The sequence below is a fragment of the Drosophila navojoa genome, chromosome 5, assembly GCF_054131105.1.
Source record: "Drosophila navojoa isolate 15081-1374.11 chromosome 5, UAZ_NAV_1.0, whole genome shotgun sequence".
Lineage (NCBI taxonomy): Eukaryota > Metazoa > Arthropoda > Insecta > Diptera > Drosophilidae > Drosophila > Drosophila navojoa.
In genome coordinates this window covers 4,327,052-4,350,826 of record NC_142893.1, presented here as the reverse complement: position 1 = coordinate 4,350,826, position 23,775 = coordinate 4,327,052, and the positions used below count along the sequence as shown (strand labels likewise).

The 23,775-nt window shown below is 37.6% G+C and overlaps 6 protein-coding genes across 13 annotated transcripts in view; 2 read left to right on the top strand and 4 right to left on the bottom strand.

Moving 5' to 3' along the window:
- Positions 1–23,775, bottom strand: part of LOC108654236 (uncharacterized) — a 125,383-nt gene that overhangs the window by 71,567 nt on the left and 30,041 nt on the right. The window lies entirely within an intron of this gene.
- On the bottom strand, positions 1,548–3,043 carry LOC108653973 (WD repeat-containing protein 89). Its single transcript, XM_018104948.3, has 3 exons — positions 2,900–3,043; positions 1,854–2,832; positions 1,548–1,797 (listed from the first exon to the last, which is right to left on the bottom strand). The coding sequence occupies exons 1-3, from the start codon at positions 2,922–2,924 to the stop codon at positions 1,557–1,559; spliced, it is 1,245 nt and encodes a 414-aa protein (XP_017960437.1). The 5' UTR covers positions 2,925–3,043; the 3' UTR covers positions 1,548–1,556.
- On the bottom strand, positions 3,122–5,399 carry eIF3j (eukaryotic translation initiation factor 3 subunit j). Its single transcript, XM_018104954.3, has 6 exons — positions 5,221–5,399; positions 4,901–4,992; positions 4,300–4,413; positions 3,952–4,240; positions 3,753–3,889; positions 3,122–3,684 (listed from the first exon to the last, which is right to left on the bottom strand). Exons 1-6 carry the CDS (start codon positions 5,234–5,236, stop codon positions 3,622–3,624), a joined length of 711 nt encoding a protein of 236 aa, XP_017960443.1. The 5' UTR covers positions 5,237–5,399; the 3' UTR covers positions 3,122–3,621.
- LOC108653975 (uncharacterized) lies at positions 5,653–7,219 on the bottom strand. Its single transcript, XM_018104951.3, has 2 exons — positions 7,068–7,219; positions 5,653–7,001 (listed from the first exon to the last, which is right to left on the bottom strand). Exon 2 carries the CDS (start codon positions 6,959–6,961, stop codon positions 5,798–5,800), a length of 1,164 nt encoding a protein of 387 aa, XP_017960440.1. The 5' UTR covers positions 6,962–7,001; positions 7,068–7,219; the 3' UTR covers positions 5,653–5,797.
- Positions 7,311–9,724, top strand: Non1 (nucleolar GTP-binding protein 1). Its single transcript, XM_018104943.3, has 3 exons — positions 7,311–7,472; positions 7,611–7,885; positions 7,947–9,724. Exons 1-3 carry the CDS (start codon positions 7,425–7,427, stop codon positions 9,580–9,582), a joined length of 1,959 nt encoding a protein of 652 aa, XP_017960432.1. The 5' UTR covers positions 7,311–7,424; the 3' UTR covers positions 9,583–9,724.
- The window catches only part of LOC108653967 (uncharacterized), a 100,677-nt gene continuing 86,765 nt past the window's right edge, over positions 9,864–23,775 (top strand). The window contains exons 1-2 of one of the 8 annotated variants that reach the window (XM_089261843.1): positions 9,864–10,195; positions 15,343–15,523. The gene's annotated coding sequence lies outside the window, so the exon portion shown is untranslated. Of the gene's footprint in view, positions 10,196–10,896; positions 11,991–15,248; positions 15,524–23,775 lie in introns of those variants that run through there. The other 7 variants (XM_089261841.1, XM_089261842.1, XM_089261839.1 and 4 more) reach the window with 7 other exon arrangements.

Here is a 23,775-nt window from a genome sequence, read left to right as displayed (position 1 = left end):
GAGCAGAAAAGGACACTCAACGTGAAGACGAGCAAGACGATGCAGAGCCGGCCGAAGATGAGGAACAAGCAGCAACATCTCTTACCGCAGCAAATTCGCTTTGACTGTGCGCTAACAGCAGGGAACACCATAATATTTTGGTTGCTCCGCAGGACTCGCAGCGCTAGAGCGAGAGAGATGGAGTAGGCATACGTGAGTCAGACAGAGAGAGAGAGAGAGAGAGAGAGAGCGAGGCAGTCTATGCATTTTCGATGGAATTCGAAAACCGAAACAATTTATTCATGAGCAATTAGCCACGGTAAGTGGAGAGGAGACCCGATCGAGTCGTCCTGCATCCTGGCGTAAATTTGTGAAAATTAAGTCGTTCCGGTTAGAGCGTTCTAGGTGGGACTTCTGTAGCAATTTTATTTGTATCGTAGGTGTTGTATTTGTCAACATTTAGGCACCAGCAGCCTCGCACAGCTCGCAGCTCGCAGCTCGCACTGCTCTCGGCCCAGTGGCACCGGATTAGACGATTTGTGGGCACGCATTTGCAATGCCTACTGCAGCACTAATTGGGCCCGGGATGGGACTCAATGCGAAGAAAGGTAATTGAGAAATTATAGAGACAGAGAAAGAGAGAGAAATTGAGAGAGAAAGGGAGCGCGAGTGTGCTGTAAACAGTATGTGTTAAGGATGTGCTAATTTTTTACTAAGCAGAGCTTGATGAGACTTTTTGAGAGGAATATTATGTAGAGGCATGGATGAAAAGAGATTAGCATCTATATAAAAACACTAAGATTGGGTTAAAAGACTTAAATATTTAATATACAATTCCCATACAATGAATGCCTAAATATATGTACGCTTTCTTTATTATTTTACATTATTTATTTAAATTCAAAATTTATCAAATATATAAATGTATATATATATAGATACATTTTTACTGTTTTTTTTTAATTTATTTTTTTAATTATTATTTTTTTATTTATTTAAATAATATATTAATATAATATAAAAATTTTTATGTTAGTTCTAAAAAATAAATACTAATAATTCAAATAATTTTTGAATACCACATCTACCTTTTGGTTTTTAATATTGTATAAAATATTTAACTCTTAATTATAGCTAAACATAATCTCAAGATTTACTCTAACACTGTATCGATTTTTTTTAAGTTTCTCAATGGGTTTGCCGAGCCACCCCAAAAAGAGTATCCATAGCAAACGTCACGGACAGCCTTACGTCTTATACAAACGCAACAGTCCTTACGTTTTAGTACATGCATAAGGTGCTGAAGCAAGTAGACTTTGCATGCCAGCAAACTACATCTAAAAAGGTGGCAACTCCATCAATAATTTATTCATAATAAAAGTTGTTGCTTCTGGCAACGTAAATCCAACTAGCGCTAAAATTCATTTAAATCACACGGAATTCACCTCAGACTACTTTTTATTTAAAAGGAATGAATGCAAATTGTAATAAAAATACATTGCTTTAACTTAAAAACATTAATTTATTATTATTATATAATTAATATACATTATTTTATTAATATATCAAAATGGTACTTAGTACGGTGTAATCTTGTGTTTTTTAGCTACTGCAGATGCACTCTTTAAATTATTGAAGCTTTTAACGTTGCCCGCATCGCTTGTCCAAACGGAAATAATGCCGCTTTCGCCGCCTGTGACAAGCAGATCTCGCTTAGCATCGTAAAGGCTCTCGCGTACAATTTGTTTATTACCAACAAAGTTTGTAAAAGGCGTCAGCAAGCCTTTGGCCGGAGCAATCACAGAACGCAAAATTTCGCTAAAATAAAATAATTATTAGATTCTGAAATTTTCATTAAAGTTTTAGATATTTACCCTTTATTGAAGTTTGTGCCCGCTAGCAAAAATAGTCTCCTATCTTGCATGGTATGAGCATTGATTAGATTGAAATTGGCTGGACTTTTACGTCTTATGCCAGCAACAATTTCAGAACGTTCAAAGGATAACCAATTATCACCTTCTAAGCATTCATAGCTCTTGAAATCATTTGTGTGTGTAATACATGTGATAACCTCCTTATTATTAGCATTCTGATACCAATTGAGACGCTGTACACTGCTCTCCGTATTAATTGTGTTTTGTAGCGCTTCATCTTCATCACTTTCTTTGATATCAAAGACATTTATTAGACCATCGACGCTGCCAGTACAAAGCAAATCGGGATATGTGTCATGAAACCGAACCGAAGTGATATCATCCGAGTGGCTTTCGCAGTAAAGTCCAAGCTCTTTACGCTCTCTTATATCAAAGAAGAGTAAATAAGTATTGGTTCTTCGCTTTGTTCCGCAGCAAAGGATTCGACTATTTGCATTGCGATCAAAGCATCTGATGGATTCTGGCAAAGAAGGCGTGAGTCTAACTGTAGCTTTAAATCTAGCTTGGTCATCAGCTGTGCGCAAATCGAAGAGTCTCACATCTCCATTTGAGTAGCCCACTAGTAATGTATTCCCACTATCGTCCAAAAAGCGAACACCGCGGTTAACGACTTCTCGCCCTTTCTCCCTCCATATCGGTGAACGTGTATTAAGCTCTTGTATTTGCGTTAGTCCGCCTCCTTCGCTCAAATCGTAGATCTTCACAGCTGGAACATTTTGGCCTACAGCCAGTCGCGTGAAATCAGCAGAAGCAGCTAAACTTATCACATAAAAGTGATTAAAGTCTAACGATGCTTCATCCTTTATGTAGTGCACACGAAATTCCTTTGCCAACTGCTGATCGCTACAGACGTCCGCGTCCTCTGGATGCTCAATATCAGTCTCATCATCTGAGCTAGGCAATTCAATAGCTGCTGCCTCTAAAATAAATAGATACACATATAATATAGAATAACCTTCCAATAACAACTATTTGTGCTTAAGTACCGGCAATATATTCATTGACACTCATATTTACGTTTTGTATAAACCGAATATAAGTTACACGTGCCTGGGACAGGGCTGCAAAATCGTCTGCAGGGCTGCAGCTGCTATATTCAAACGAGAGATAGCTATGACGTCACAAGCGTAAGGCTAATATTGTTATTAAAAATTATAAGCATCGAATTCAAAATAAAACCCCAAAGTTAAATAAATAAGTAGACAATATTTGAGCTTGTTTTACAATTTAATATCGCTTTATAGTATTATACAAAAGTGAATTTACAAGAAGCCATTCATGTACCTAATTAATCCTGCGTGTGTGTGTGTGTGAAAAATTTTCGTTGAGGTTTCCTGATTGCTTGCTTGACTTGACTTTAGTTATTCTATTAAATATATATGTACTTTTTAGTATATATATAAGTATTTATATATATAATTTTTACATGCTTTTATGTATATTGGTTTGTCTATGTGTGTATGTCTGACTGTGTTGTCATAAAAATATATATATATGCAAACACTTTTTAATGTATATACATATATTTATATTAATATGGCGCTTTTTAAACAGTATTCTCAAAATCAACAAAAAAGGATATTTAATTCCTGCGCAATTTTCTTTAACATCTCTCAACTCTCTCGCCCTCTTTTCTTCTTTGACATCAACAAGCAACTATATATGTATATTCAATTAGTTATATGTGTGTAACTATCGATCCTATTATTCACATAAAATCATCATAATCATCGGTAAAATCATTGCCATACTTCTGATAGCCATCGATATCCTAGAAGAATCAGAAGGTATATTGGTAGTTAATAAATATTATGTTAGTCGATATTCAATTTGACCTACATCATTCTCCGTTCGCAACGAAACTTTTCCCTTGCTCTTCATGGCCGATTTCTTGGCAGTTGCTTTTTCCATTTTAAGCTTTTCCGAGTGCAAGCTCTCCACACTCATTTTGACCTTCTTAATATCAGCAGCGCTCACTATAAGAGGGAGTTTACAATTATTACCAGCACATATTGTATATATATTTGCGATCACTTACAGTTACAGCATAAGCTGCGAACTAGATCTTCTATGAATTGTGGAAAGTGTATGGATTCTCGGTATTGAGCAACCTTCCAGCTAAGCGTGGCACCGAATTCCTTGAATTCTTCTTTACTCTCCGGATTGAAGGCATCGAGTCCACCGCCTATACTTGTCACACCGAATGTATCGAGAGCACTCTTTAGATCCGATTCTTCCTGAATCTTTTGTAAGCGCAGCTTTTCCGCTAATTTTTCTTCGGGTGTCATCTCAGCGAAACGCTTCTGTTCTTCCTCTTCTTTAAGGCGCTATTAATATGAATGCACAATTATTTATTTAAATTTATTTTATATGTTTAAAGGCTTACCTCCTGCTCCTCCAATTTCGCTTTTAGCGCCTTATTGGGCTTAGTTTTGACTGGCGCTTCTGTTTTCGTTGGCTTCTCCTCATCTTTCTTTTCCTCTTCATCCTCCCAGCTTTCCTGAATGTTGAAAACAGGTTAGTTTATTTATCAACATGAAAAGTGCATTTTTATAGTGCACACGTGTACAACAATTTGAAAGTGAAATCGTTTTAACAAAAGAGCTAAAAATAACTAGTTTAGATTAGAGATGAATGCGTGTTGCCTTGTTTACGATACGACACGAATACTAAATCGTATCAACGCGTTACCAATATACAAGATTTAATATTAAATATTCTGTTTTTTTTTTTTTTAAGTTTATGTTTACTAAAATATAAAATATAAATTTGTATAGTTCATTCATTGCTTTTTACTAGATAGTACAATATACATATGTACATATATGTTAACGAAGTCTAGTTGGTGACGTCGTGATCTTTCGTGTCACGTTTGAATCTCTACCCACCACTGTCAGCAACAAAGGTTGCTGAGCAACACAGCAGCAACAATTGGGTTGATTTGTTAACAATATGGTATATGCGTTTTTAAAAAACACTATATTTACCTTAACATCTTCGTCGTCGTCTTCGCCTTCCCACTTGTTTATGTTGTTAGCTGCATTCGGTCGTATGACAATTTCACTGTCGGCGGCGGATTCTGCCAATTAATAAAATATAACATTTTGTTATTACATACATATGAATAAAAGCATATGTATATACTATAAATATATATAAATATAAAGGTTGGATGCATGTCTCCTTTCTTGTCGCAAATGCGTTCGTAGAGTGAAGGAAGTGGGCGGAGAGGGAGCGATTGGGTTAGGGGGCGCCACATGCGCAGCGCCCACGTTTTACGTTTGATGACGCATCCACGTGCACTTACCCCAGTCGTCGGCCATTTCAATAGAACTATTTGTATTTGTCGCTGCGATAATATATTGTGCTAAGACGTAGCAATTTGTATTTAATTTTAAGTAAAATTTAAGCAACAATTCCGTGTGGTTGTCTATGTAAAAAATGTATCGAAACTAGTGATGTATAAAACATCCGTGTATCGATTTTTGTCCCAACGATTTATATGTATGTTACATCGATAATTCATTAATATTTATTCGATGTATCGATGTGATAGTTCTTATATAATTAAAATTTAATTTATTGCATATCTTTGCTTATTTATTATGCTTAACTTTAGAAGTTTTTCGATCTACATTTCAAAATCTTTAAACATATACATTCTCAAACATGTTATTTTTAAATGTTCCCACTCCCCTGCATCTATATTTTATTTGATTGATGAAATGCAATCGATATATTTTGATTTAATATACCAGCTATTTTAAAACCTTTTTATTGACAAAAATATACATATACAATAAAATACTCTTATTTAAAGGTTTTTTTTTTCTACACATATATACAAATAAACTTACTGTTTCTGGCTGTAGGATCGGTCCGCTCTACGTTGATGGTAGAGCAATCCAATATGATGGCAGTACCTCGGGATCGTCCTCCAGCTTAATCTTTGTTTTATCCATTTGTGCATTTGATTTCAGTTCTGTAATAAATTGCTCATTTGTCACAGCTTCCACGATGGGATTGGGTTTATGTTTCTCCATATGCCTTCGCATATTCCGCTTCCATTTTGTTATAAAGGAGCATTCATTACATTGATAAGCAATGCCTTGAATGGGTTTAATCTTCTTGTGGACTTGCGAATGCCTTCGTAAGTCGTAAGCGCGCTTTGATTCATATTCGCATTGATTGCACTTAAATCGTTTCTCCGGCACTTCTACCTGCGACTGTGTCTCGGAGCATTCCGACGGAGCTGGATATATTGTGGCCATATCCAAATCTGAATTCAGTAGCTCTGCATTTATAAGCTCAACGATATACTCCTCGGATGAAGGTTCTTCTTTGACTTGTAGTGCCTCATATACCGGCTCACAGAATGTTTCAATTGTTTCCTCGTATGTTTCTTCGCACACATCCTCTTTGACTTCCTTGATTTGGACATCTTCGGCGGGTTCCTCGTGTTTCCGCATATGCCGCCTCATATTCCGTTTCCATTTGGTCAGGAAATTGCATTCGGAGCATTTATAGGCCATCCCATCCACGACTTTCACTCTAAAATGCGTTTGTATATGCCGACGCAAGTCGAAGGCTCTCTTTGATGTGTAGCGGCAGAGCTCGCATTTGAAACGCTTCTGGAATTTACTTGGCGGTGCCCGATTAGTCTCCTCCTGAGGCAGCTCTAAGATTATATTTGTGTTTAGTTGCTCTACAGCTCCCTTTAGCTCCTCTTCGTATTCGTCTTCCTCTGCTTCAATTACTTCCACTATATACTCCTCTAGAGCCTGTTCCTCGTCCCGCTGTTGACTCTGCTCTTCCTCCCCACCCTCTTTTGTTTGTATTGCTGCGTTTCTCTTATGCTTCTCCATGTGGCGTCCCATGTTGCGTTTCCATTTGGTCATAAATTGACATTCATTGCATTTAAATGCAACTCCTTCTATGGGTTTCACTCGTTCATGGCGTTGCTGATGGCGTCGCAGGTCGAAGGATCGATTGGTTGTATAGTTGCACTGTTCACATTTGTACGCCTTGCCACAAGCATTATCCAACATTTTGTCTAATTCGATTTTGAAGGTTTATTTACATTCGTTTCTAGAAGAGAATAACATTACCATATTAATATTTACATTTGCATAATATATATTGCAGCATTTATACTTAAGACCAATCGTATATCACATTGAAATTATGTGTTTCATTTTTAATTATTCCTTAATAATCAGTTTTGTAAGATTTCTAACATTTAAAGCTCAATTATTCTTAATACGTCAATAAAGATAAAAGAAAATGCAGCATCGATATCGTATTCGATAAAGATGCTGTCATGTTGCCAACCATTCCTAATATTCTGGATTTTTCCGATGTTTCTTAGTCCTATCGTTTTGAGCTACCATCTCTAAGCTCTACATCCACTCTTTTTGGAATTTGTTGCGAACACCGCGTGGTGTTTATGCTGACGATTCCTCATTTATTTTCCTTTTTATTGCCGTGGAAAATAAATAAATAGCCACAAAAATGAGTTTGTACAACTTTAAAAAGATCATGGTGGTGCCGCCAGCAAAGGTAAGCTTTCTAATTTGTTTACGCCTGTCGGAGCACCCCGTGCAGGCAGTGTACGCAACCTAACCTCACATCTAATGTTTACAAAATGCGCAATATGCAATTTATTGATATGTATTTGTATTTGTATGTACTTTGCAGGACTTCATCGACATTATGCTGTCGAAGACACAGCGCAAGACACCCACAGTCGTGCACAAGGGCTATAAAATCTCGCGTATTCGTGCATTTTACACACGCAAGGTTAAATACACGCAACAGAATTTCCACGATCGTCTCTCGCAGATAATACAGGATTTCCCCAAGCTTGACGATGTGCATCCATTCTATGCCGATTTAATGAATGTGCTGTACGACAAGGATCATTACAAACTGGCGCTGGGTCAGCTGAATACCGCCAGGCATTTGATCGACAAGTAAATGAATGAGAACACCCTGTGAAAGCAATGCGAATATATATATTAATTATAATTCTAGTGTGGCCAAGGATTATGTGCGTCTGCTTAAGTACGGTGACTCTCTGTACCGATGCAAACAGCTGAAGAAGGCAGCCCTCGGTCGCATGGCCACCATTATGAAGCGTCAGGCTTCTAACTTGACATATCTCGAGCAGGTGCGTCAGCATTTGTCACGTTTGCCCACCATTGATCCGTATTCGCGTACAATCATCATTTGCGGCTTCCCTAACGTGGGCAAATCTTCGTTCATAAACAAAATCACTCGGGCCGACGTAGAGGTGCAGCCGTATGCCTTCACCACAAAATCTTTGTATGTGGGTCACACAGATTACAAATATCTGCGCTGGCAGGTGATTGACACTCCCGGTATTCTGGATCATCCGCTGGAGGAGCGCAATGTCATTGAAATGCAGGCCATTACTGCATTGGCTCATTTGCGTGCCTGTGTCCTGTACTTCATGGATATATCTGAGCAATGTGGTCACTCCTTAGAGGAGCAAGTGGCGCTCTTCGAGAGCATCAAACCGTTGTTCACAAACAAACCGCTTATCTTGGCCATCAACAAGATCGACATACTGCAGCTCGAGGATCTGTCTGAAGAGCGGCAAGCGATAATCAAAAAACTGCAAGAGGATAAACAGGTTCCAGTTATGTTTATGTCCACTGTTCAGGAGACAGGTGTGGTGGAGGTGAAGAACGAAGCATGTGAACGTCTGCTCTCCTATCGTGTGGATCAGAAGATGCGCACCAAGAAGGTGGACAACATACTGAACCGTTTGCATGTGGCTATGCCTGCTCCTCGTGATGACAAGGTTCGAGCTCCTTGCATACCAGAGCAGGCGCTGGCTCGTCTCGAGAAGAACGCTATGAAGGCTGAGCGCAAACGCAAACTGGAGAAGGAGATTGAAGAGGAAATGGGCGACGATTACACTCTGGATCTGAAGAAGAACTACCAGGAAATCGCAGAGGAGGAGCGTTACGATGTGATACCCGAATTCTGGGAGGGTCGCAATATTGCGGACTACATCGATGCCGATATCTTCGAGAAGCTGGAAGAACTGGAGCGCGAGGAGGGTCTCCGAGAGGCTGGTGGCGTTTACGCAGTGCCCGATATGTCCATGGACGAAACACTCAAAGAGATTCGCGAAATGGCCAAACAAATCCGTGGCAAACGTTTCGAATTGCGCGACGAGAAGCGTCTGTCGTCCAGAAAGAACAAGCCCGTCATTCCGCGTCACAAACAGCCCAAGGTGCGTGATCGTTCCGTCAAGAAACTCGTGGAGACCATGGAAGGACTGGGTGTGGATATGTCCGGCAATGAGCAGGCCAATTACACGAAGTCCGTTATGGATCTACGACGCAGCGTTGTCGCTGTTGGCAGCAAGACGACACCCAAGCAGCCGCTGCTGGACAAGGAGTCCTCTGCGGTGGTCAAGAAGACAGGCCAGCCATTGAAGCGTAAGCCGACACGTGATACGCTTGGCATCAAGGATGTGGCCATCAGGAAGAAGGCGCAGATCATGGCCAAGCGCGACATTGCGAAGAAGGTGACGCGGATGGGTCTTAAGGGCGAGGCAGATCGTTTCATTGGCACCAAGATGCCAAAGCATTTGTATTCCGGCAAACGTGGCACAGGCAAAACCGATCGTCGTTAAGTGTCTTAGCTTTATCCATAGTTTATATCTTTATGAATCGCTGTACAAATGTGGCTGCATCCTAATCAACATCTACACAAAAGAAATGAAAGTTGTGTTTAATAAATATTCAAATGCCTTGGAATATTTACCGAAAACAAAACTGTTTTGTAAATGTAGGGTATTTAGTAGCTGGTATGCTTAAAGTATTCGATAATTTTTGCTCACTGTTAATGAAAATTAATTTTTAACATTGAGTTTTCTGCGCTGCGGCAAAGCTGCTGCAGCTGCAGTGTAACTGACCTATTGGCCAACTTTGGCTCGCTGTTAACGAACATTCAAGGCTCTCTTCTCTGTTAATTTTGCTGCTGCTGCTGGATGTCGCTGCTTCTGCTAAGTTTGTCGCATTGAGCGTGGGAACCAAACAGTTGATGCCGTACTTTGAACACGCGCGCAGGTTTTCGGGTGCGCTCAGCTGTTGCTCGAGCAATAAATAGTTAATTCACTGTTCGTATTTCGGACAAAATCAGTTTGGATATAAGCGATAAGCATGAAATAAACGTGGAATATACAATTGATTTGTTCGCATGTCTACTGGAATGTAAATTGAAATGCTAAACAAAACGCATCAAGTGTAAGGCTAATCAAAGTGGCGCGTGTTTGGCAGCAACAGCTCATCCTTAATTTGTGTGTGTGCGTGTATATATATGTATGCATATATATATATATAATCTATATGTGTGTAGGTGTATGAACATGTGTATTCCCTTTGTGGCTGTGGCAACAACATCAACGTAAGCACACAGCTCCATTAGCAAAGTGTGTGGGTTACAGTTATTCTTGCTCTTGATGCTGTTGTTGTAGTTGTGTGGTTGCTGTAGCTGTGTTTGTGTGTGTTTTACGCACGCCGCGGCGCGTTACAATTACGACGACAACAACAACAGCAAGAACACCAACATGAATAACTGTAACTGCTACTGCTGTGCTGCTCACGTCTGGGTCGTCCTGGTGAAAGTATTTCCTTTTTTGAGCAGCTGCGTCTTCTGCTGACGCGGCTGTTCGGTTTTTTTTTTGCTTTTTGAATCTTTGCTTTTGGTAAAGTTAATTGACTTTGTTGGGGCGACAGCCTGAGTAGCTTCCTCTCGTTCCCTCACACACACAATCTATGTATACTCCGTTATGCATATAGTGCAGATGCTACTTTGTGCAACATTTGCATACACATCTATGTATATACATACGTATATATGTATATGTACAGTAAAGCCTGTGCTTAACTTGAATCATATTTTATATAACTTTACTTTCGTTTTTAGCATATTTAATAAGCAATCACGCCCACGCCGTTTTCTTGTCGTGTTTGGTGCAACAGCTTCTCCGAATATAAAACCTAAAATAGAATTCATAAAAATGTTCTCATTATTTGGCTAATCTTAGCGACGGCTACTTAATATACCGTCCACTAAAGCGAGCTTTTACTGTCTTCGTGCTTGAAGCTTGCGCTGACAATTTACATACAGTTATTTTAAATAATACGCACAAAAAAATGAGAGAAAAGAAATAGCCGCATTACCGTTAGTCCATGCACGAGTGCCGACTATCATCGCACATGGCACAAGCAACAACAAGTAAAAGAAGAAGGTAAGCAGAACAAACAGACACACTACACACACACACACACACACACACACATAAAGGGGCCATTTTGCATATTGCTCTCGTTGTGTTGCTTCGTAGTAAACATTTTTCCGCTTGGCTAACGGAAGCAGTGCCATAAAACGCTTCCAATCCGACGTACTCATATGGCTATACACCTACAGGGACACAAGCTCAAACGCACACGCACACACACTAGTAAATGTTCACAACAAAGTTTTTGATAGAAAACAGATGCTTGGACTAAAACATGCAACAGTATCGCATAAATAACAGACTAAGGCTAGCCAGATTGAATAAGAAAAAAAGCAAAAACAAAAAGAAAATCTGTAACAAGCAGACCGACAACAGCGGTAAGAAAGTTAACAGGTTGCGAGCGAGCGTCCCCACAACAGCAGCAGTAACAGTGCCAGGACAGCGGCAGCAACAGCAGTAGCGCTCGCTCTCCCACCCACTGCTAACACTGACCTATTGCCCGTATTGAGTGCGGTGAGTGGCCCTATCATGTAATGTTACATTAACAGAGCTCTGTAAACTGACGACAGAAAGGCTGCTGCTCTATTCTAGCTGGCAGCAGCACCTTCGCTGTCAGTAGTGGCCGAGACGTCGATCTGTTCACATCGTTGGGGGACGCGTACACCTTGGTGAATTTATATGATACAACAAACAAACAAACGCACAGACACACTTATACGCATACCTACGCAAGCAGAGAACGGTCGAAAACTGCGCGGGTCGCCCCTCCTTCGGCTCCTCGTCCTTTCCTCATCCTAGTAAGTGAGCGGAGCGAATTCCAGTGTGTGTGTGTCTACTTGTACGTGTGTGTACGTTGCGACTTCATAAAAAATTCAACAGCCTACAAAAGAAAAACAACAAAATTGCTAGTGGTATAACATAAATATACAAAAAAGTATAAATAAATATATATGTACATATAAACAAAAAAGTGCAAGTGAAACACAATATTTCAGAGTTAAATAAAACAGCGTACTAAAAAAAAAAGCATTTGTTTACGCTGTTTGAATTTAATTTAAAATAATAATAAAACAAGGCAACGAGTTGCATATGTATATGCATTACTATAAACAAATTAAAAGAAAACATTATTTTAACTTGAAGTTAAACAACAATCTTTGCTAGGAAAAGTCAACATAAACAATTCTTGAAATTTAATTTTAAAATAAGATGGAGTCGTAGCTACACACACACACACACAAACATACATAACTAAAGTTTTTACGCACATTTTGCTGCTATTGTTGCTGCGGCTGGCTGCTCTGCCTAACTGTGAACTGTCTCTGTGTTCGCTTTTGCTTTATCTTTTTCGTTTTCGTTTTTGTTGTTTTTTGTTTGTTTCGAGCCATTTATTTGCTCTTTAACGCTGGATTCGGAGCTACATTTTGGAGCCTGTCGTTCCGGCTGCTGTTACATTCGCTCTCTCTTTCTTACACACGCCCACAAGCACACGTAAAAAACTTGCCGCAAACCGTTTGCCCAGCACTTGACGTGCACATCTGTGTATGTGTGTGTGTGTGTGTGTGTGTGTGTGTGTGTGTGTATGTGTGTGTGTGCATTTCGTTTCGTTTTTACATAAAGCGAAAAAAGTCCAACACATACTTTTACTTTTTTTCTGTGTGTTTTCTTGTAATATACATATAGCAATGCTTTGGTGAGTGTGTGTGTGTGTGTGTGTTAGCGACTATATGTACATTCAACAAATTGTTGAATCCACCAGCAGCGCCTTCAGATTTTTTTTTCATCTCCTACTGGCGCCTCTGTTGCTGCTTTTGCTACGGCTTCTGCTACTGCCTCTGCCTCTGCCATTGCTTCTGCCTCTGCTTCTGCCTCTGCTGCTGCTGTATTCGCGTCCTTCCCAGCATTTGACGCCCACTACTTGCGGCTGCTTCCGACGTCGTCAACAAGTTGAAGCTGTTGCCGCTGCCAGAATTTCAATTTGTGTGGCAACACGCCTCGCTCGCTCGTCGTGCTTATGTGTGCGTACGTGTGTGCGTGCCTGTCTGTGTGTGCGTGTGCGACGCCTTGAAGTATGTCAAAATTTTTGTGAAACCTCTCACAGCTCTGCACAGATAAATTATGAGTGTAAATTGCCGTTGTTGCTCAGTGTCTGAGTATTGGCAACTCTCCCATACACATAAATCTATAGATATATATAAATTTATATACACATACATACATATATATGTCTGTGGGTCTGCATGTACTCGAATCTTTGCTAGCTTCTTTTTGAGCCAAACGTTCTTCTTCTCAGTTTTTTTTTTTTTTTTTATCATTTTTGCTGGCTTTATCGAACCGAGTTAAGTAAACGTTTCTTTTTTTCGTTCTGCATAAAATTTGCTATAGAAAAGTTTTTTATTTGTACAAAGCTAAACCAACATTGACTTTACAGTAAAGCTTCTATAGCAGAGCTTATACAGTAAACATTTCATAATAGGAATTCTATAGAGTTGATTTAAATAGGATTCTAGAGAATCTCTTTTACAGTATAGGATGTGAAGAAAATATGCTGCAGTAAATATACAGTATATATTCTTTAGAGTACATTATCTTGCTCGGATTCTATAGTTCGAATTCAGTTTTAGGTACCTAACATTCAATATTAAATAGAGATTCTCCAGATTTCTCCAGATTTTAACATCATTTCGATTCAACGCGTTCACTTCAGTGAGCATTCACTGTACACATACATACACTCCTATATATACGCATAAAAATCTATAAACTTTCACTCCGTCTAGCTGGCAATTGCTTTCGCAGGCCTCCAACTCAATTTCTGTTGTATTGGTCGCCCAAATGTTCAATACCCACGCAGCAGACCCCGCCACACCTTAAGCCCAGGGCGCTAAGCCTTGTCTATGAGCTGTTCTATGATTTATATACTGCGAATGTACATATGTATGTATGTAGTAAAACCAAAAGAAATTGCCTGATTGCTAATTGAAATGTCTGCTGGTCCGGCGAGTTGTTTTTGCTGCTGTGTTCAGCAGAAAAATCAGACAAAAAAATCCCCTTTTCTACGCCTTGGTCTATGACGCAGCTCGCAAAGAGGATGAAATATTTACCTAATTAAAATTAATGCACAATTAATTGTCAGCAAAATGCTGGCAACATTTTCTATGTAACCGAAAAAAAAGGAAAAACTGAAGTGAAACATTGCCGTGCAAATAAACAAATGACTCGTATCGTATATACAAGCCCTATATGCTACATATTTAGGCAGACGTGCGTATATATGTATATCTGTATATATTGGGTACATGTTGTATATATTGTGCACACATGAGTGCGCAAACGAAATAAAAACAATTTGTTGTGCTTTGAAGTGAATACGCATTGAGGAGGTGTTTATGGAAACGTTATAAGAAATATATATAAATACACATACATACATATGTACATATATATATATACCCACAAGCCACCATACAAAGTTCTGTAGAGAATTCCCAAGGGACCCAAAAAAATTCCAGAGAAATGCGTTTACTCTTTTGTATATTTTGAATTGTCAGTCTTAATTAGCTTCACCAAATAGACTGCTGTCTAAAAAATAAAGCTGTTGAACAAGTGTTGAACAACGTTTAATTATGTGTTTCGGAAGTGTGTGAAAAGAAGCAGCTGCAAAATAAATATGGAGAATGGAAAGAAAATGTTGTAAATAAATTGAAATAAAGGAATGAATACTAAAATGAAAATATAAAGAAAATTGAATATGCAATATTGAGAAAGCATATAAATAAAAAGTATAATAAATTCTTTTAATGATAAACCTATTAAAATAAAGTGAATATAAATAATAGATTTTATAAAATTAAAAAAGGGGTGCTTAATAATGATATTATAAAAATATTATTTTTAAAATACAGTTAAAAACAATTATTAATTTATAATAATCGAAATTTAATATATTAATATAATATCAATATAATATAATTTTTTATTAACAAATGTTATAAATATTAAACAACAATAAACAATCTAACAATACTGCTCTTTAATCGTTTCAATAAATATAGTAAAATTCATTACATATAATAAAAAATTAAACATTTCTTATATTAACACGCCTAATAATTCAATATGTGAATAATAACAGTTATTATAAAATAGTTTGACTACAATCGAAACTCCAATGTATAACGATTACAGCTGGAAATAAATATAAAATTACACGGAAATACAAACATAAATGAGGAGACCTATTTCATCTACAGCAAAAGGCCTTAAAACAAAAGCGATATTTTATTACGCCAACAACAACAGTCGATAAAAATTCTATAAAACAACAAATGTAAGTATTTATGCGAATAAAATATTTATTTACTCTATACAGTTAACCATGTCAATCAGGACACACACTCTATATATGTATTTGTATATGAAATATATGAAGCGTATGTAACACGCAACAATTGTCTAATAAATCCATCACAGATTTAAGTCCCCCCCAAGCAGCTATTGCCAACGAACTCGGCCAAGTTTTTATCTACGGTCTAAACTGATTTTTGCATTCAATGGCTATCAGATGTGTGCTTGGCCTTTAATCTGTGCCACAAGTTGCAAGCCTGTGCTTGCCAGAGCTTAGAGCATGCTTGCGCATAAGCGACGTCTGGTCATGCAGGCCAAAACAGGTCGTATGTGTAATACGAAAAATACAAGAGGCCAACGGGGCGTATGTGTAACACAGAATCAAATATAAAAAGTTGAAATCAAAGTTGAAAAACTTCAGACTCACTGAGCACAGCGTTGCCTAGAAGCTGTTGAAAAACTTTTGTGGCAATACATTGTTGTACATGTATGTGTGTATGTGTGTGTGCATACATATATGTATGTTATGTACATATATGCACATATATATGAGTTTCTACTCTGTTGAGATAATTGTATGCGACTTGGCTGACGTCTCATTTTCTGCCTTATAAACATCCGTTTGAATTTGTCGGCCATCCCTTTTTTGGGGCTTACCTTCTTGCGTTCCTCCTTTCGCCTGGCCTGTCAATGGAAATGTATTTTAAAGTTTCGCATAAATCTGTGCACAGGACCTCCTCAATATCCTTAGCGCAACACCGAGAATGTTTATTGTGTGCGGGTCGAATGTGTATTTTTGGTTTTTTCTGCTGGGAACGCGGCATCTGCACTGCTGGCCACATATCGCATGTATGTGTCTATATATATATACTATATATAGTATACACATATTATACACATATACATATATATACGCACATATGGCAGCATATTGTGTTGGCAGCATAAATAATACAAATCTGCGTGGCATTGGCATGCGAATTTTGTTAGCTGGCTGGCAGGCGGCACGACTGGGCCAGAAAGATTTTCCTTTCCTGGGAAAGTTGTGCTTAAATCACAGGCATTTTGGCACGACTACACCTGAACGCAACTGTCTAAATTGTTAATCAAGCGGCAAATGCCAAGTAAATTAAACGCTTTTAATGGGAATTGCCTTAGGGGAATATACATAGCTAAGCTATCACATGTCAAAGGCATTTTGCCTCCAAAGGGAATACAAAATTTACTTGGGGTGGCTCCACATAGACATGTAGGCAAATCTTATTGATTTTAACTAAATATTTTATTCACTTCGATTTGTCATATTAAACAGATTATTGGGGAAGTAACGCGCTTGATTTATTTTGCTGTTAATTTAGTAAGAAATTGAATTTCTTATTGATTTTTCTGTGCACAGATGTAAGAGAGCATGGAGGGTAGCCCCCTTTGATCCCTTTTTGAATGTTTACTTATAATTATAATTGGGTATTTGAAACTCTTATCAGATAAGCGAATTTGTAGCCTGTGGGCTTGCGTTGATAAACAAATATACATACATATATATGAAGTTGTATACCTAAAATAAATAAATGCAACAAAAATAATGTGAAATTATGTCGATTTTCAGGTTATGTATCTCCCTCTCTCTTTCTTTCTCTCTCTCCCTGTCTCTCTCTCTCTCTCTCTCTCTCTCTCTCTCTCTCTCTCTCTCTCTAGCCATGTATATGTATCTAATTGGTTCTACTTTTGTGTGTTTCATTCATTCTATATAATCAAGTCTTTGAATCCTAGATATTCCCAAGTGGAACGAATCTTTTATGGATACCCTAGCCTAGAATCTCCAATAATAATATTTCTTTCTATATATATTAATTTATATATATATTATATTATATATTTCTCAGGTTTATCTCTACTTAATATCTAATCTATATACATATTTTTATATCTATCTTGAGTTACACACGATGCATTTCATCTCTATCTATCTTGCTATCCATCTCCTTGTATATATGGCCTCTTCGATTATCTATCTATGTCACAATCCATCTTGCCGTTTCCCACAACTTCTTGTGATGCCAGTGAAAGTTTGTATTCTTTTCTCTCAGTGCATTGACTGCCACTGTGATACAGCTTCGACGCAGCACAAGGACATCTCACATGGGCACAAATACAGCGACAGATACAAAGGGCTTCTATTGTTGTCGCTCGTTCGCTTTGTTGCCATTGTTGTGGTTAGCATATGACAACTCCTTAATCATCGATATACATACGCATACACACGTATATATGTATATGCTCTATATATATCGCATCATATTTATGGCATAGAGCACAGCCAGTCAGGACATACATCATCAGCATTTGTTGCTTGACTTTGACTTTAGTTTTTCAAATTATCAGACAAACGCCCACACACACACACACACACACGCCATGCTCAATACACCCATACTAAGAGATCTGCCTTAGGGTCTGAGTATTAAAGTGCAATTTCCCCTTTTTCGGTCGGATGCCGCATGGCCAACATTTAACCAAGAGTCTGTGCTTGTGCTTGTGCCCCTGCCTCCTGCTCTCCCTTCTTGGACTCGAATTCACTGTCTGACTTGCCATTTTTTAAGCAATAATAAATAGCATTTTCATTCGGCATTGAATTCATTTGTTGTACGCCGTTATATTGTGCCTAATTGATGAGCTTTTTAATAAATTATTGCAATTGCAAATGCAAGTCACAGCCGACAATCATAAATCGTAAATAGCGAACGATTGTCGATGGGCCCCTGTTTAATGGCGTAAATCGAAGTGCTACAACATCAATTATGTTATGCACAAATGTATATGTACTTAAATTGGCTTGGACTCATTGATACCCTGTAAATGTATATTATATTATATAAGGTTGTCATTGTGAATCTTTGTGATTTGAAATCTTTAGGGATTCTATGTGTATTAATATTACTTTCTATGTATAATTGTTTTTTCTATATCATATACGATATAGTAGACTATACTGTAGTACATATATTATATATACTATGATCATACAAAATAATTGGGTCAAAAAGTCTGTGAAGGAAAATGTATAATTTAGTTAGTTCATGAATATAAATAGGAAAGCAAAACTTTTTAAAATTTGTCTAACTTAAACGATTTATTAAGAAAAGCAAAGTCTATATACATATTTGAATGTATAGAGCTTATATATATACATATAATATATATACATAATATAATATGATTGACTAATAGTTACTCTGTAAATGAATGTGTTCACATTATGGTAAAAACTGTGTGCTTAATGATAAACAATACTAATTTTCTTAGAGCCATAAGTACTACGAACTGTTCTATTTATATAATTCCAAATGACGAGATAATCGCCTGCACACTGTTCATAGCAAATAACAATAGAAGCTAACTTGGCTTAAAGTTAAGTTGCTGCCAGTGCTAAGTCAGTGGCCTTTAAGTACTTAATAACGCCTTTTGAGCTGATAATTTAGTAAAGCGTAGTGCTCTCTATACAATACAAATATAGTTATATAGTATGTATATACAAAATTTGTAGTTCAAAGCGTGTGAACTCAAGTGAAGCGAGCTAAGAGAGCTTATCAAATTTTTAGCTCTGCAAGATATACAACAAAGAGATGCTCAAGTTGCTCTTTATTCTGGCTAATAAGACCATTATAATAGATATATATATTTATATATTGTAGAATAATATACATGCTGTATATACATATAAAGTAGATAACTCTCTAGCTTCCCAAGCAGCTCTTCTTCACTTTTATTGATTCGAGCATAGAAGCAGAGAGAGAGAGAGAGAGAGAGAGTGAGAGAGTGAGTTAGCGAAACTTTAATACAGTTAGATTAAGCTTATTGGCGTCTTTAATGCTAAACTCTTAACAAGAATTTTGCTGCTGTTAATTGCATAATACGAACAGTTGAGTGTCGAGCAGCTGCTGGCGCTGTCTGGGCTAATCAGAAACCGGGTAAATGTCTAAAGGACATCCGCATTCACATCCGCATCCGCATCCGCATCCGCAACCGCATCCTCAATTGTGTGTCCTTCACTGGATTGCTTGGCACTTGGAAAGTTTTCTTGGCATTTTGTGAAATTTAATATAAAATGCCTTTGGGGGGCGCCAGCCGAACAGAATGCAATTAGCATTGACAATTTTGTGGGCGTGGCAGTCGTTTCTATTTGACTAACTGCATATAAATCGGTAAATTAAGAGTGCAACCGCATGGGCAAATAATATTTGCATAAACTAAATAGCCATTTGGCATTGCGGTTAGCATAAGCTAAACAATCTATATGTACATATATGTATATGTGTATGTATGTATATAAGAGTGTATATTAAAGTGTATATTGATTGTATTTAAATAGCTAAATATATGCAGATTAAATCATATTATATATATACATATATATGAATATATATTGCAATTAGAGTGAGGCCACATTGTGGGGCATTGATGAAGTGATAAACTGCTCAACTGACAAACTGAGTCAAGCCCAAAGTCAAGCCGAAAAGACATTAAACAAGCAAAGTGGCGTAGAGAGAAGTGAGAAGCGGCAAGTGAATAGTAAATGCTCTAAATGGATAATTTCGGACATAATATATAGAAATTTATAATGAATCTGGGAAAGTAGAAGTTGAGAGTTGACTCCAAAAATTGTTTTTGTTCTTTTTTTCTACTTTTACAATGACTTTTAAATTTTCCTTATTTGCATTTATGAAAGGCTTATGTGCTTGATGCAGAGCTAAGGAAGTCCTGTTACTATAGGTGATATATTTGCTCTATGTTATTCTTTCTTTATCATGATTCGTTTATTGTACTCTTCCTATTCTATTTGTATACAACTCTAAAGTAAAACTCCGTATCTTTTATTTCTATGCTCTTTAGTATTCTCTATTCTTCATTCTCTATTCCTTATTCTCTATAATATATATTTTTTATTCTCTATTATCTATTATTTAATTTCTATTCTCCATTATTTATTCTCTATTCCTTATTTTATATTCTTTATGCTCTTTTATTCTATATTCTTTATTTTCTAATCTCTATTTCCATTGCCTATTCTCTATTCCTTATTCGCAATTCTCTGCTCCCTTTTCTCTACTTAGTATTTTATATTATTTTTGTTTCTCATTTCTCTCTATTTACTCATTTTATTTATTTTATCCTATGCGTCTTATGTTCTTAAACAAGCCTTCCCAAACTTAACATCTAAATTCTTAAAGAAACTCTCCCCAATATATTTGTGATGCTCAGAAAAACGAGTAAATGGCACAAATATTATTGTCTGTGCGGGACAAGCTTCCTCAGCAAGTTAAAAGAACCCCAATTGCAAGAAGCAAGCGAAATGAGCAGGAAAGATCAACTAGCAAATACCCTGTAAATAATACAAGCGAATGGAGTTGAGTTTTGTGTTTAAGAATGTTGCTTTGTAATAAATAGTTCGCTCAAAGTGAAAAGCGTTAAAGAAAATCAGAAGTTGAGTTAGTTAAAAAATAGTTTAGTCATTCACTAATCTAATATGTTTATCATATTAAGTGCTGCCTGTTAATCATGTCCACTTTCTAAGCACTAACAACTACAGGGTATTTCGCAAAATTGTGACAAAAAAAAGCAAATGCCAGCAGCGCAACGGACAAATACTTCATATCTGCCACATGCATGCCGCACACATACACAGAAAATGCCACAAAATGTTAAATGTGTGTGTGTGTGTGTAGTGTGTGCCTGTGTTGGTGTTGGCAGGCAACATGACATTGACTAACGTGCGACGTGGACGTGCCAGAGGATATAAAGCGAGACGCACAAACGCAAACGCAGGGGCAAATAAACACATGCAATGCACACACACACACAAACACACACACACACACATCTACACATAGTAGAGGCAGCAGCAGCAACAGCAGCCAGCCAGGCATTATGCAGCAGTGTAATTTAACACGAACAATTTAATTTCAATAAAAAAAAGGGCCCATAAAATTTTAGCCTCGTTCTGCTTCTTCTTTTCTCATTTTTTTTCTGCTGTTTACACAAACTGCAATTGAATTTAATTGCTGAACTTGTAATTCGTGGTCCGCTAATCTGTGCAGCACACAAACAAACAAACAAACAGAAAAAAAAGTGGGAGAAATGGAAGAGAAAAAAAATCAGCAGGTGAAAAGTGAAATGCAAATAGATGTGCCACTGCCACTGCCTCCGTATGGGCGTGGCGGCAGCTGAATAGGAAGCAGTGCGCCGCGCAGTATGCAACACTTTTTGCAAGTCAATTGCATTGAATGCGAGTGGAGGAAGGGAGGGAGGAAGGGAGGGAGCTGGGCACGGCACAAGGGCAAAGCCTGCCAGCTGTGTTTACTTTTGTCTGCGTGAGTGTGTGTGTGTGTGTGTGTGTGTGATATGCATACGCCTGCCTGAGTTGCTTAAATGTCAGTTTATATCTCAAGGATAAGCCGTTTTCCCATTGCTGCTGCTGCGGCGTCTTTGGTTTTTTCTTTTGGCACACACACACACACACATACACGCACACACATGCATACACACAGCTGCTTTGTATACTATATATATTCATAATCATTGCTGTCGGCTTCACACATCATGATAAATGCATGAGCCACAAACACTCACACACACACACACGCACACACACTCAAACACATTTATATAGCCCAGTCGCATGCAATCAACAATGTGTGTCTCTTCTTCTTCTAGCTGCTGCAATTGCAACAATTTTTGTGTGTGTGTGTGTTTCGCACTCGCGTGTAATTAAGATTAACGCGTCTTCAATTTACAACACATCGATTTGTCGCCTCTATTGTCGCCACGCCCACAGCACGAGCGCAATTAGCATGTGTCTGTCTGCGTGCGTGTGTGTTTATGGGCACATTAACTTTTAATGCCACGTCTTAAATATGCGCGACTCGACACAGACATTTGGGCTATGGCCAAAGCGATTTGGATTGCTCATACGCCATGTGGTACGCACAAAAAAAAATCGCGCAGTCAGCGAACAGCAGCAGCAGCTGCCTCTAGCTTGCCCAAAGTGATTACAACAACAACAACAACAAAGTGAACAATCAGTAGCAGCAACAACAAACGGCAACGTAATGAGCGCCAGTTAGTAGCAACACGAGATAAACTTGTTGCAGCGATAAACAGCTATAAATTTGCCATTCACTTGCGAGTGTGTGTGGGTGTATGTTATGTTGTCTATGTGTGTGTGTGTGTGTGGCATCGTCTGAGCTGCTCTAATTAATAGCTTAAACGCTTGCTTCTACCGACACACACACACACACGTACACACACACTTGGACGTCCTCGTCCTACGCCCTTTGGGCCAAACACATTCAACTAAATGCTTTGCAATTAAATTGCACTAAAATTACATCTGTATGCGTGCGACAGCATCATTAATGGCTGTTAAGTGCTTCTGATTTGAGATGCATCTAAACAATTTTCGAATGCATTTCACTCTCAGTTTCAGTTTCAATTTCAGTTTCAGTTTCACAATTTCAACTTTTCATTTAGCCAGAGCTAAAACAAGTTTTAAATTTAGCTGGCGACACTTTTTAATTGGTTGTTCAAAGTTAGAGCTCTCAGCTAGAGGCTAAATAAATATTTGTAATTGCTAGTTAGCAAATTCAAACAGATTAGTTAGAATAAAATTCTACAAATTTATGTGCCTAAGTATTATATTAAGTTATATTTTCTATAGACATTTCATTTGGGCTTTAGCTCAACTCTTTGATTTCAGCTCTTGCCCAGAGCTTAGTTTGTGAAACTCCAATTATGAATGCAGCTTGAGTTTTCAATTAGATTTTCCAAATTTCTTATAGATCAATTCATTTAAAATTCTATTACAGCGCATTGCTCTGATTCTATTGAAGTTTGTCAATATTTTCATATGCATAATACGCGCTAGATTTTCTCTGTAGATATAATTTGTATAAGGTTTTTTTGTTTTGAATTTTTATTTAATGCCAAAGTAAAATAAACCGTACCTCTTGCTGTGCCTATCATGAGCAGATGATTGTTGGGTGTATAAAAAATATATTATTTTGTTTTACGGCTAGATTTAAATCAGGAACTGTGTCTTTAAAACACTTCTAGAGTCTAATCCATTTATTGCCACGTAATATCCGATATTCTAGTTATACCTTGAACCTATTGAAAATGAGAAATCGAGATATAATGCTTTTCATTTAATTATATTACAGGCAGATGGATATGATTGCT

Bases quoted from the DNA above. Each gene is read 5' to 3' on its own strand.
- eIF3j (XM_018104954.3), bottom strand. The intron at 4,414-4,900 runs GTAAATATAGTG...TTCAACATTCAG, and splicing joins ACGACGACGAAGATGTTAAG to GAAAGCTGGGAGGATGAAGA. The intron at 4,241-4,299 runs GTAAGCCTTTAA...TCATATTAATAG, and splicing joins CGAAATTGGAGGAGCAGGAG to CGCCTTAAAGAAGAGGAAGA.
- Non1 (XM_018104943.3), top strand. From the start codon at position 7,425: ATGAGTTTGTACAACTTTAAAAAGATCATGGTGGTGCCGCCAGCAAAG. The intron at 7,473-7,610 runs GTAAGCTTTCTA...TGTACTTTGCAG, and splicing joins TGGTGGTGCCGCCAGCAAAG to GACTTCATCGACATTATGCT. The intron at 7,886-7,946 runs GTAAATGAATGA...TTATAATTCTAG, and splicing joins GCCAGGCATTTGATCGACAA to TGTGGCCAAGGATTATGTGC.
- LOC108653973 (XM_018104948.3), bottom strand. From the start codon at position 2,924: ATGAGTGTCAATGAATATATTGCCG. The intron at 2,833-2,899 runs GTACTTAAGCAC...TATTTATTTTAG, and splicing joins TGTCAATGAATATATTGCCG to AGGCAGCAGCTATTGAATTG. The intron at 1,798-1,853 runs GTAAATATCTAA...ATTTTATTTTAG, and splicing joins GGCACAAACTTCAATAAAGG to CGAAATTTTGCGTTCTGTGA.
- LOC108653975 (XM_018104951.3), bottom strand. From the start codon at position 6,961: ATGTTGGATAATGCTTGTGGCAAGGCGTACAAATGTGAACAGTGCAAC.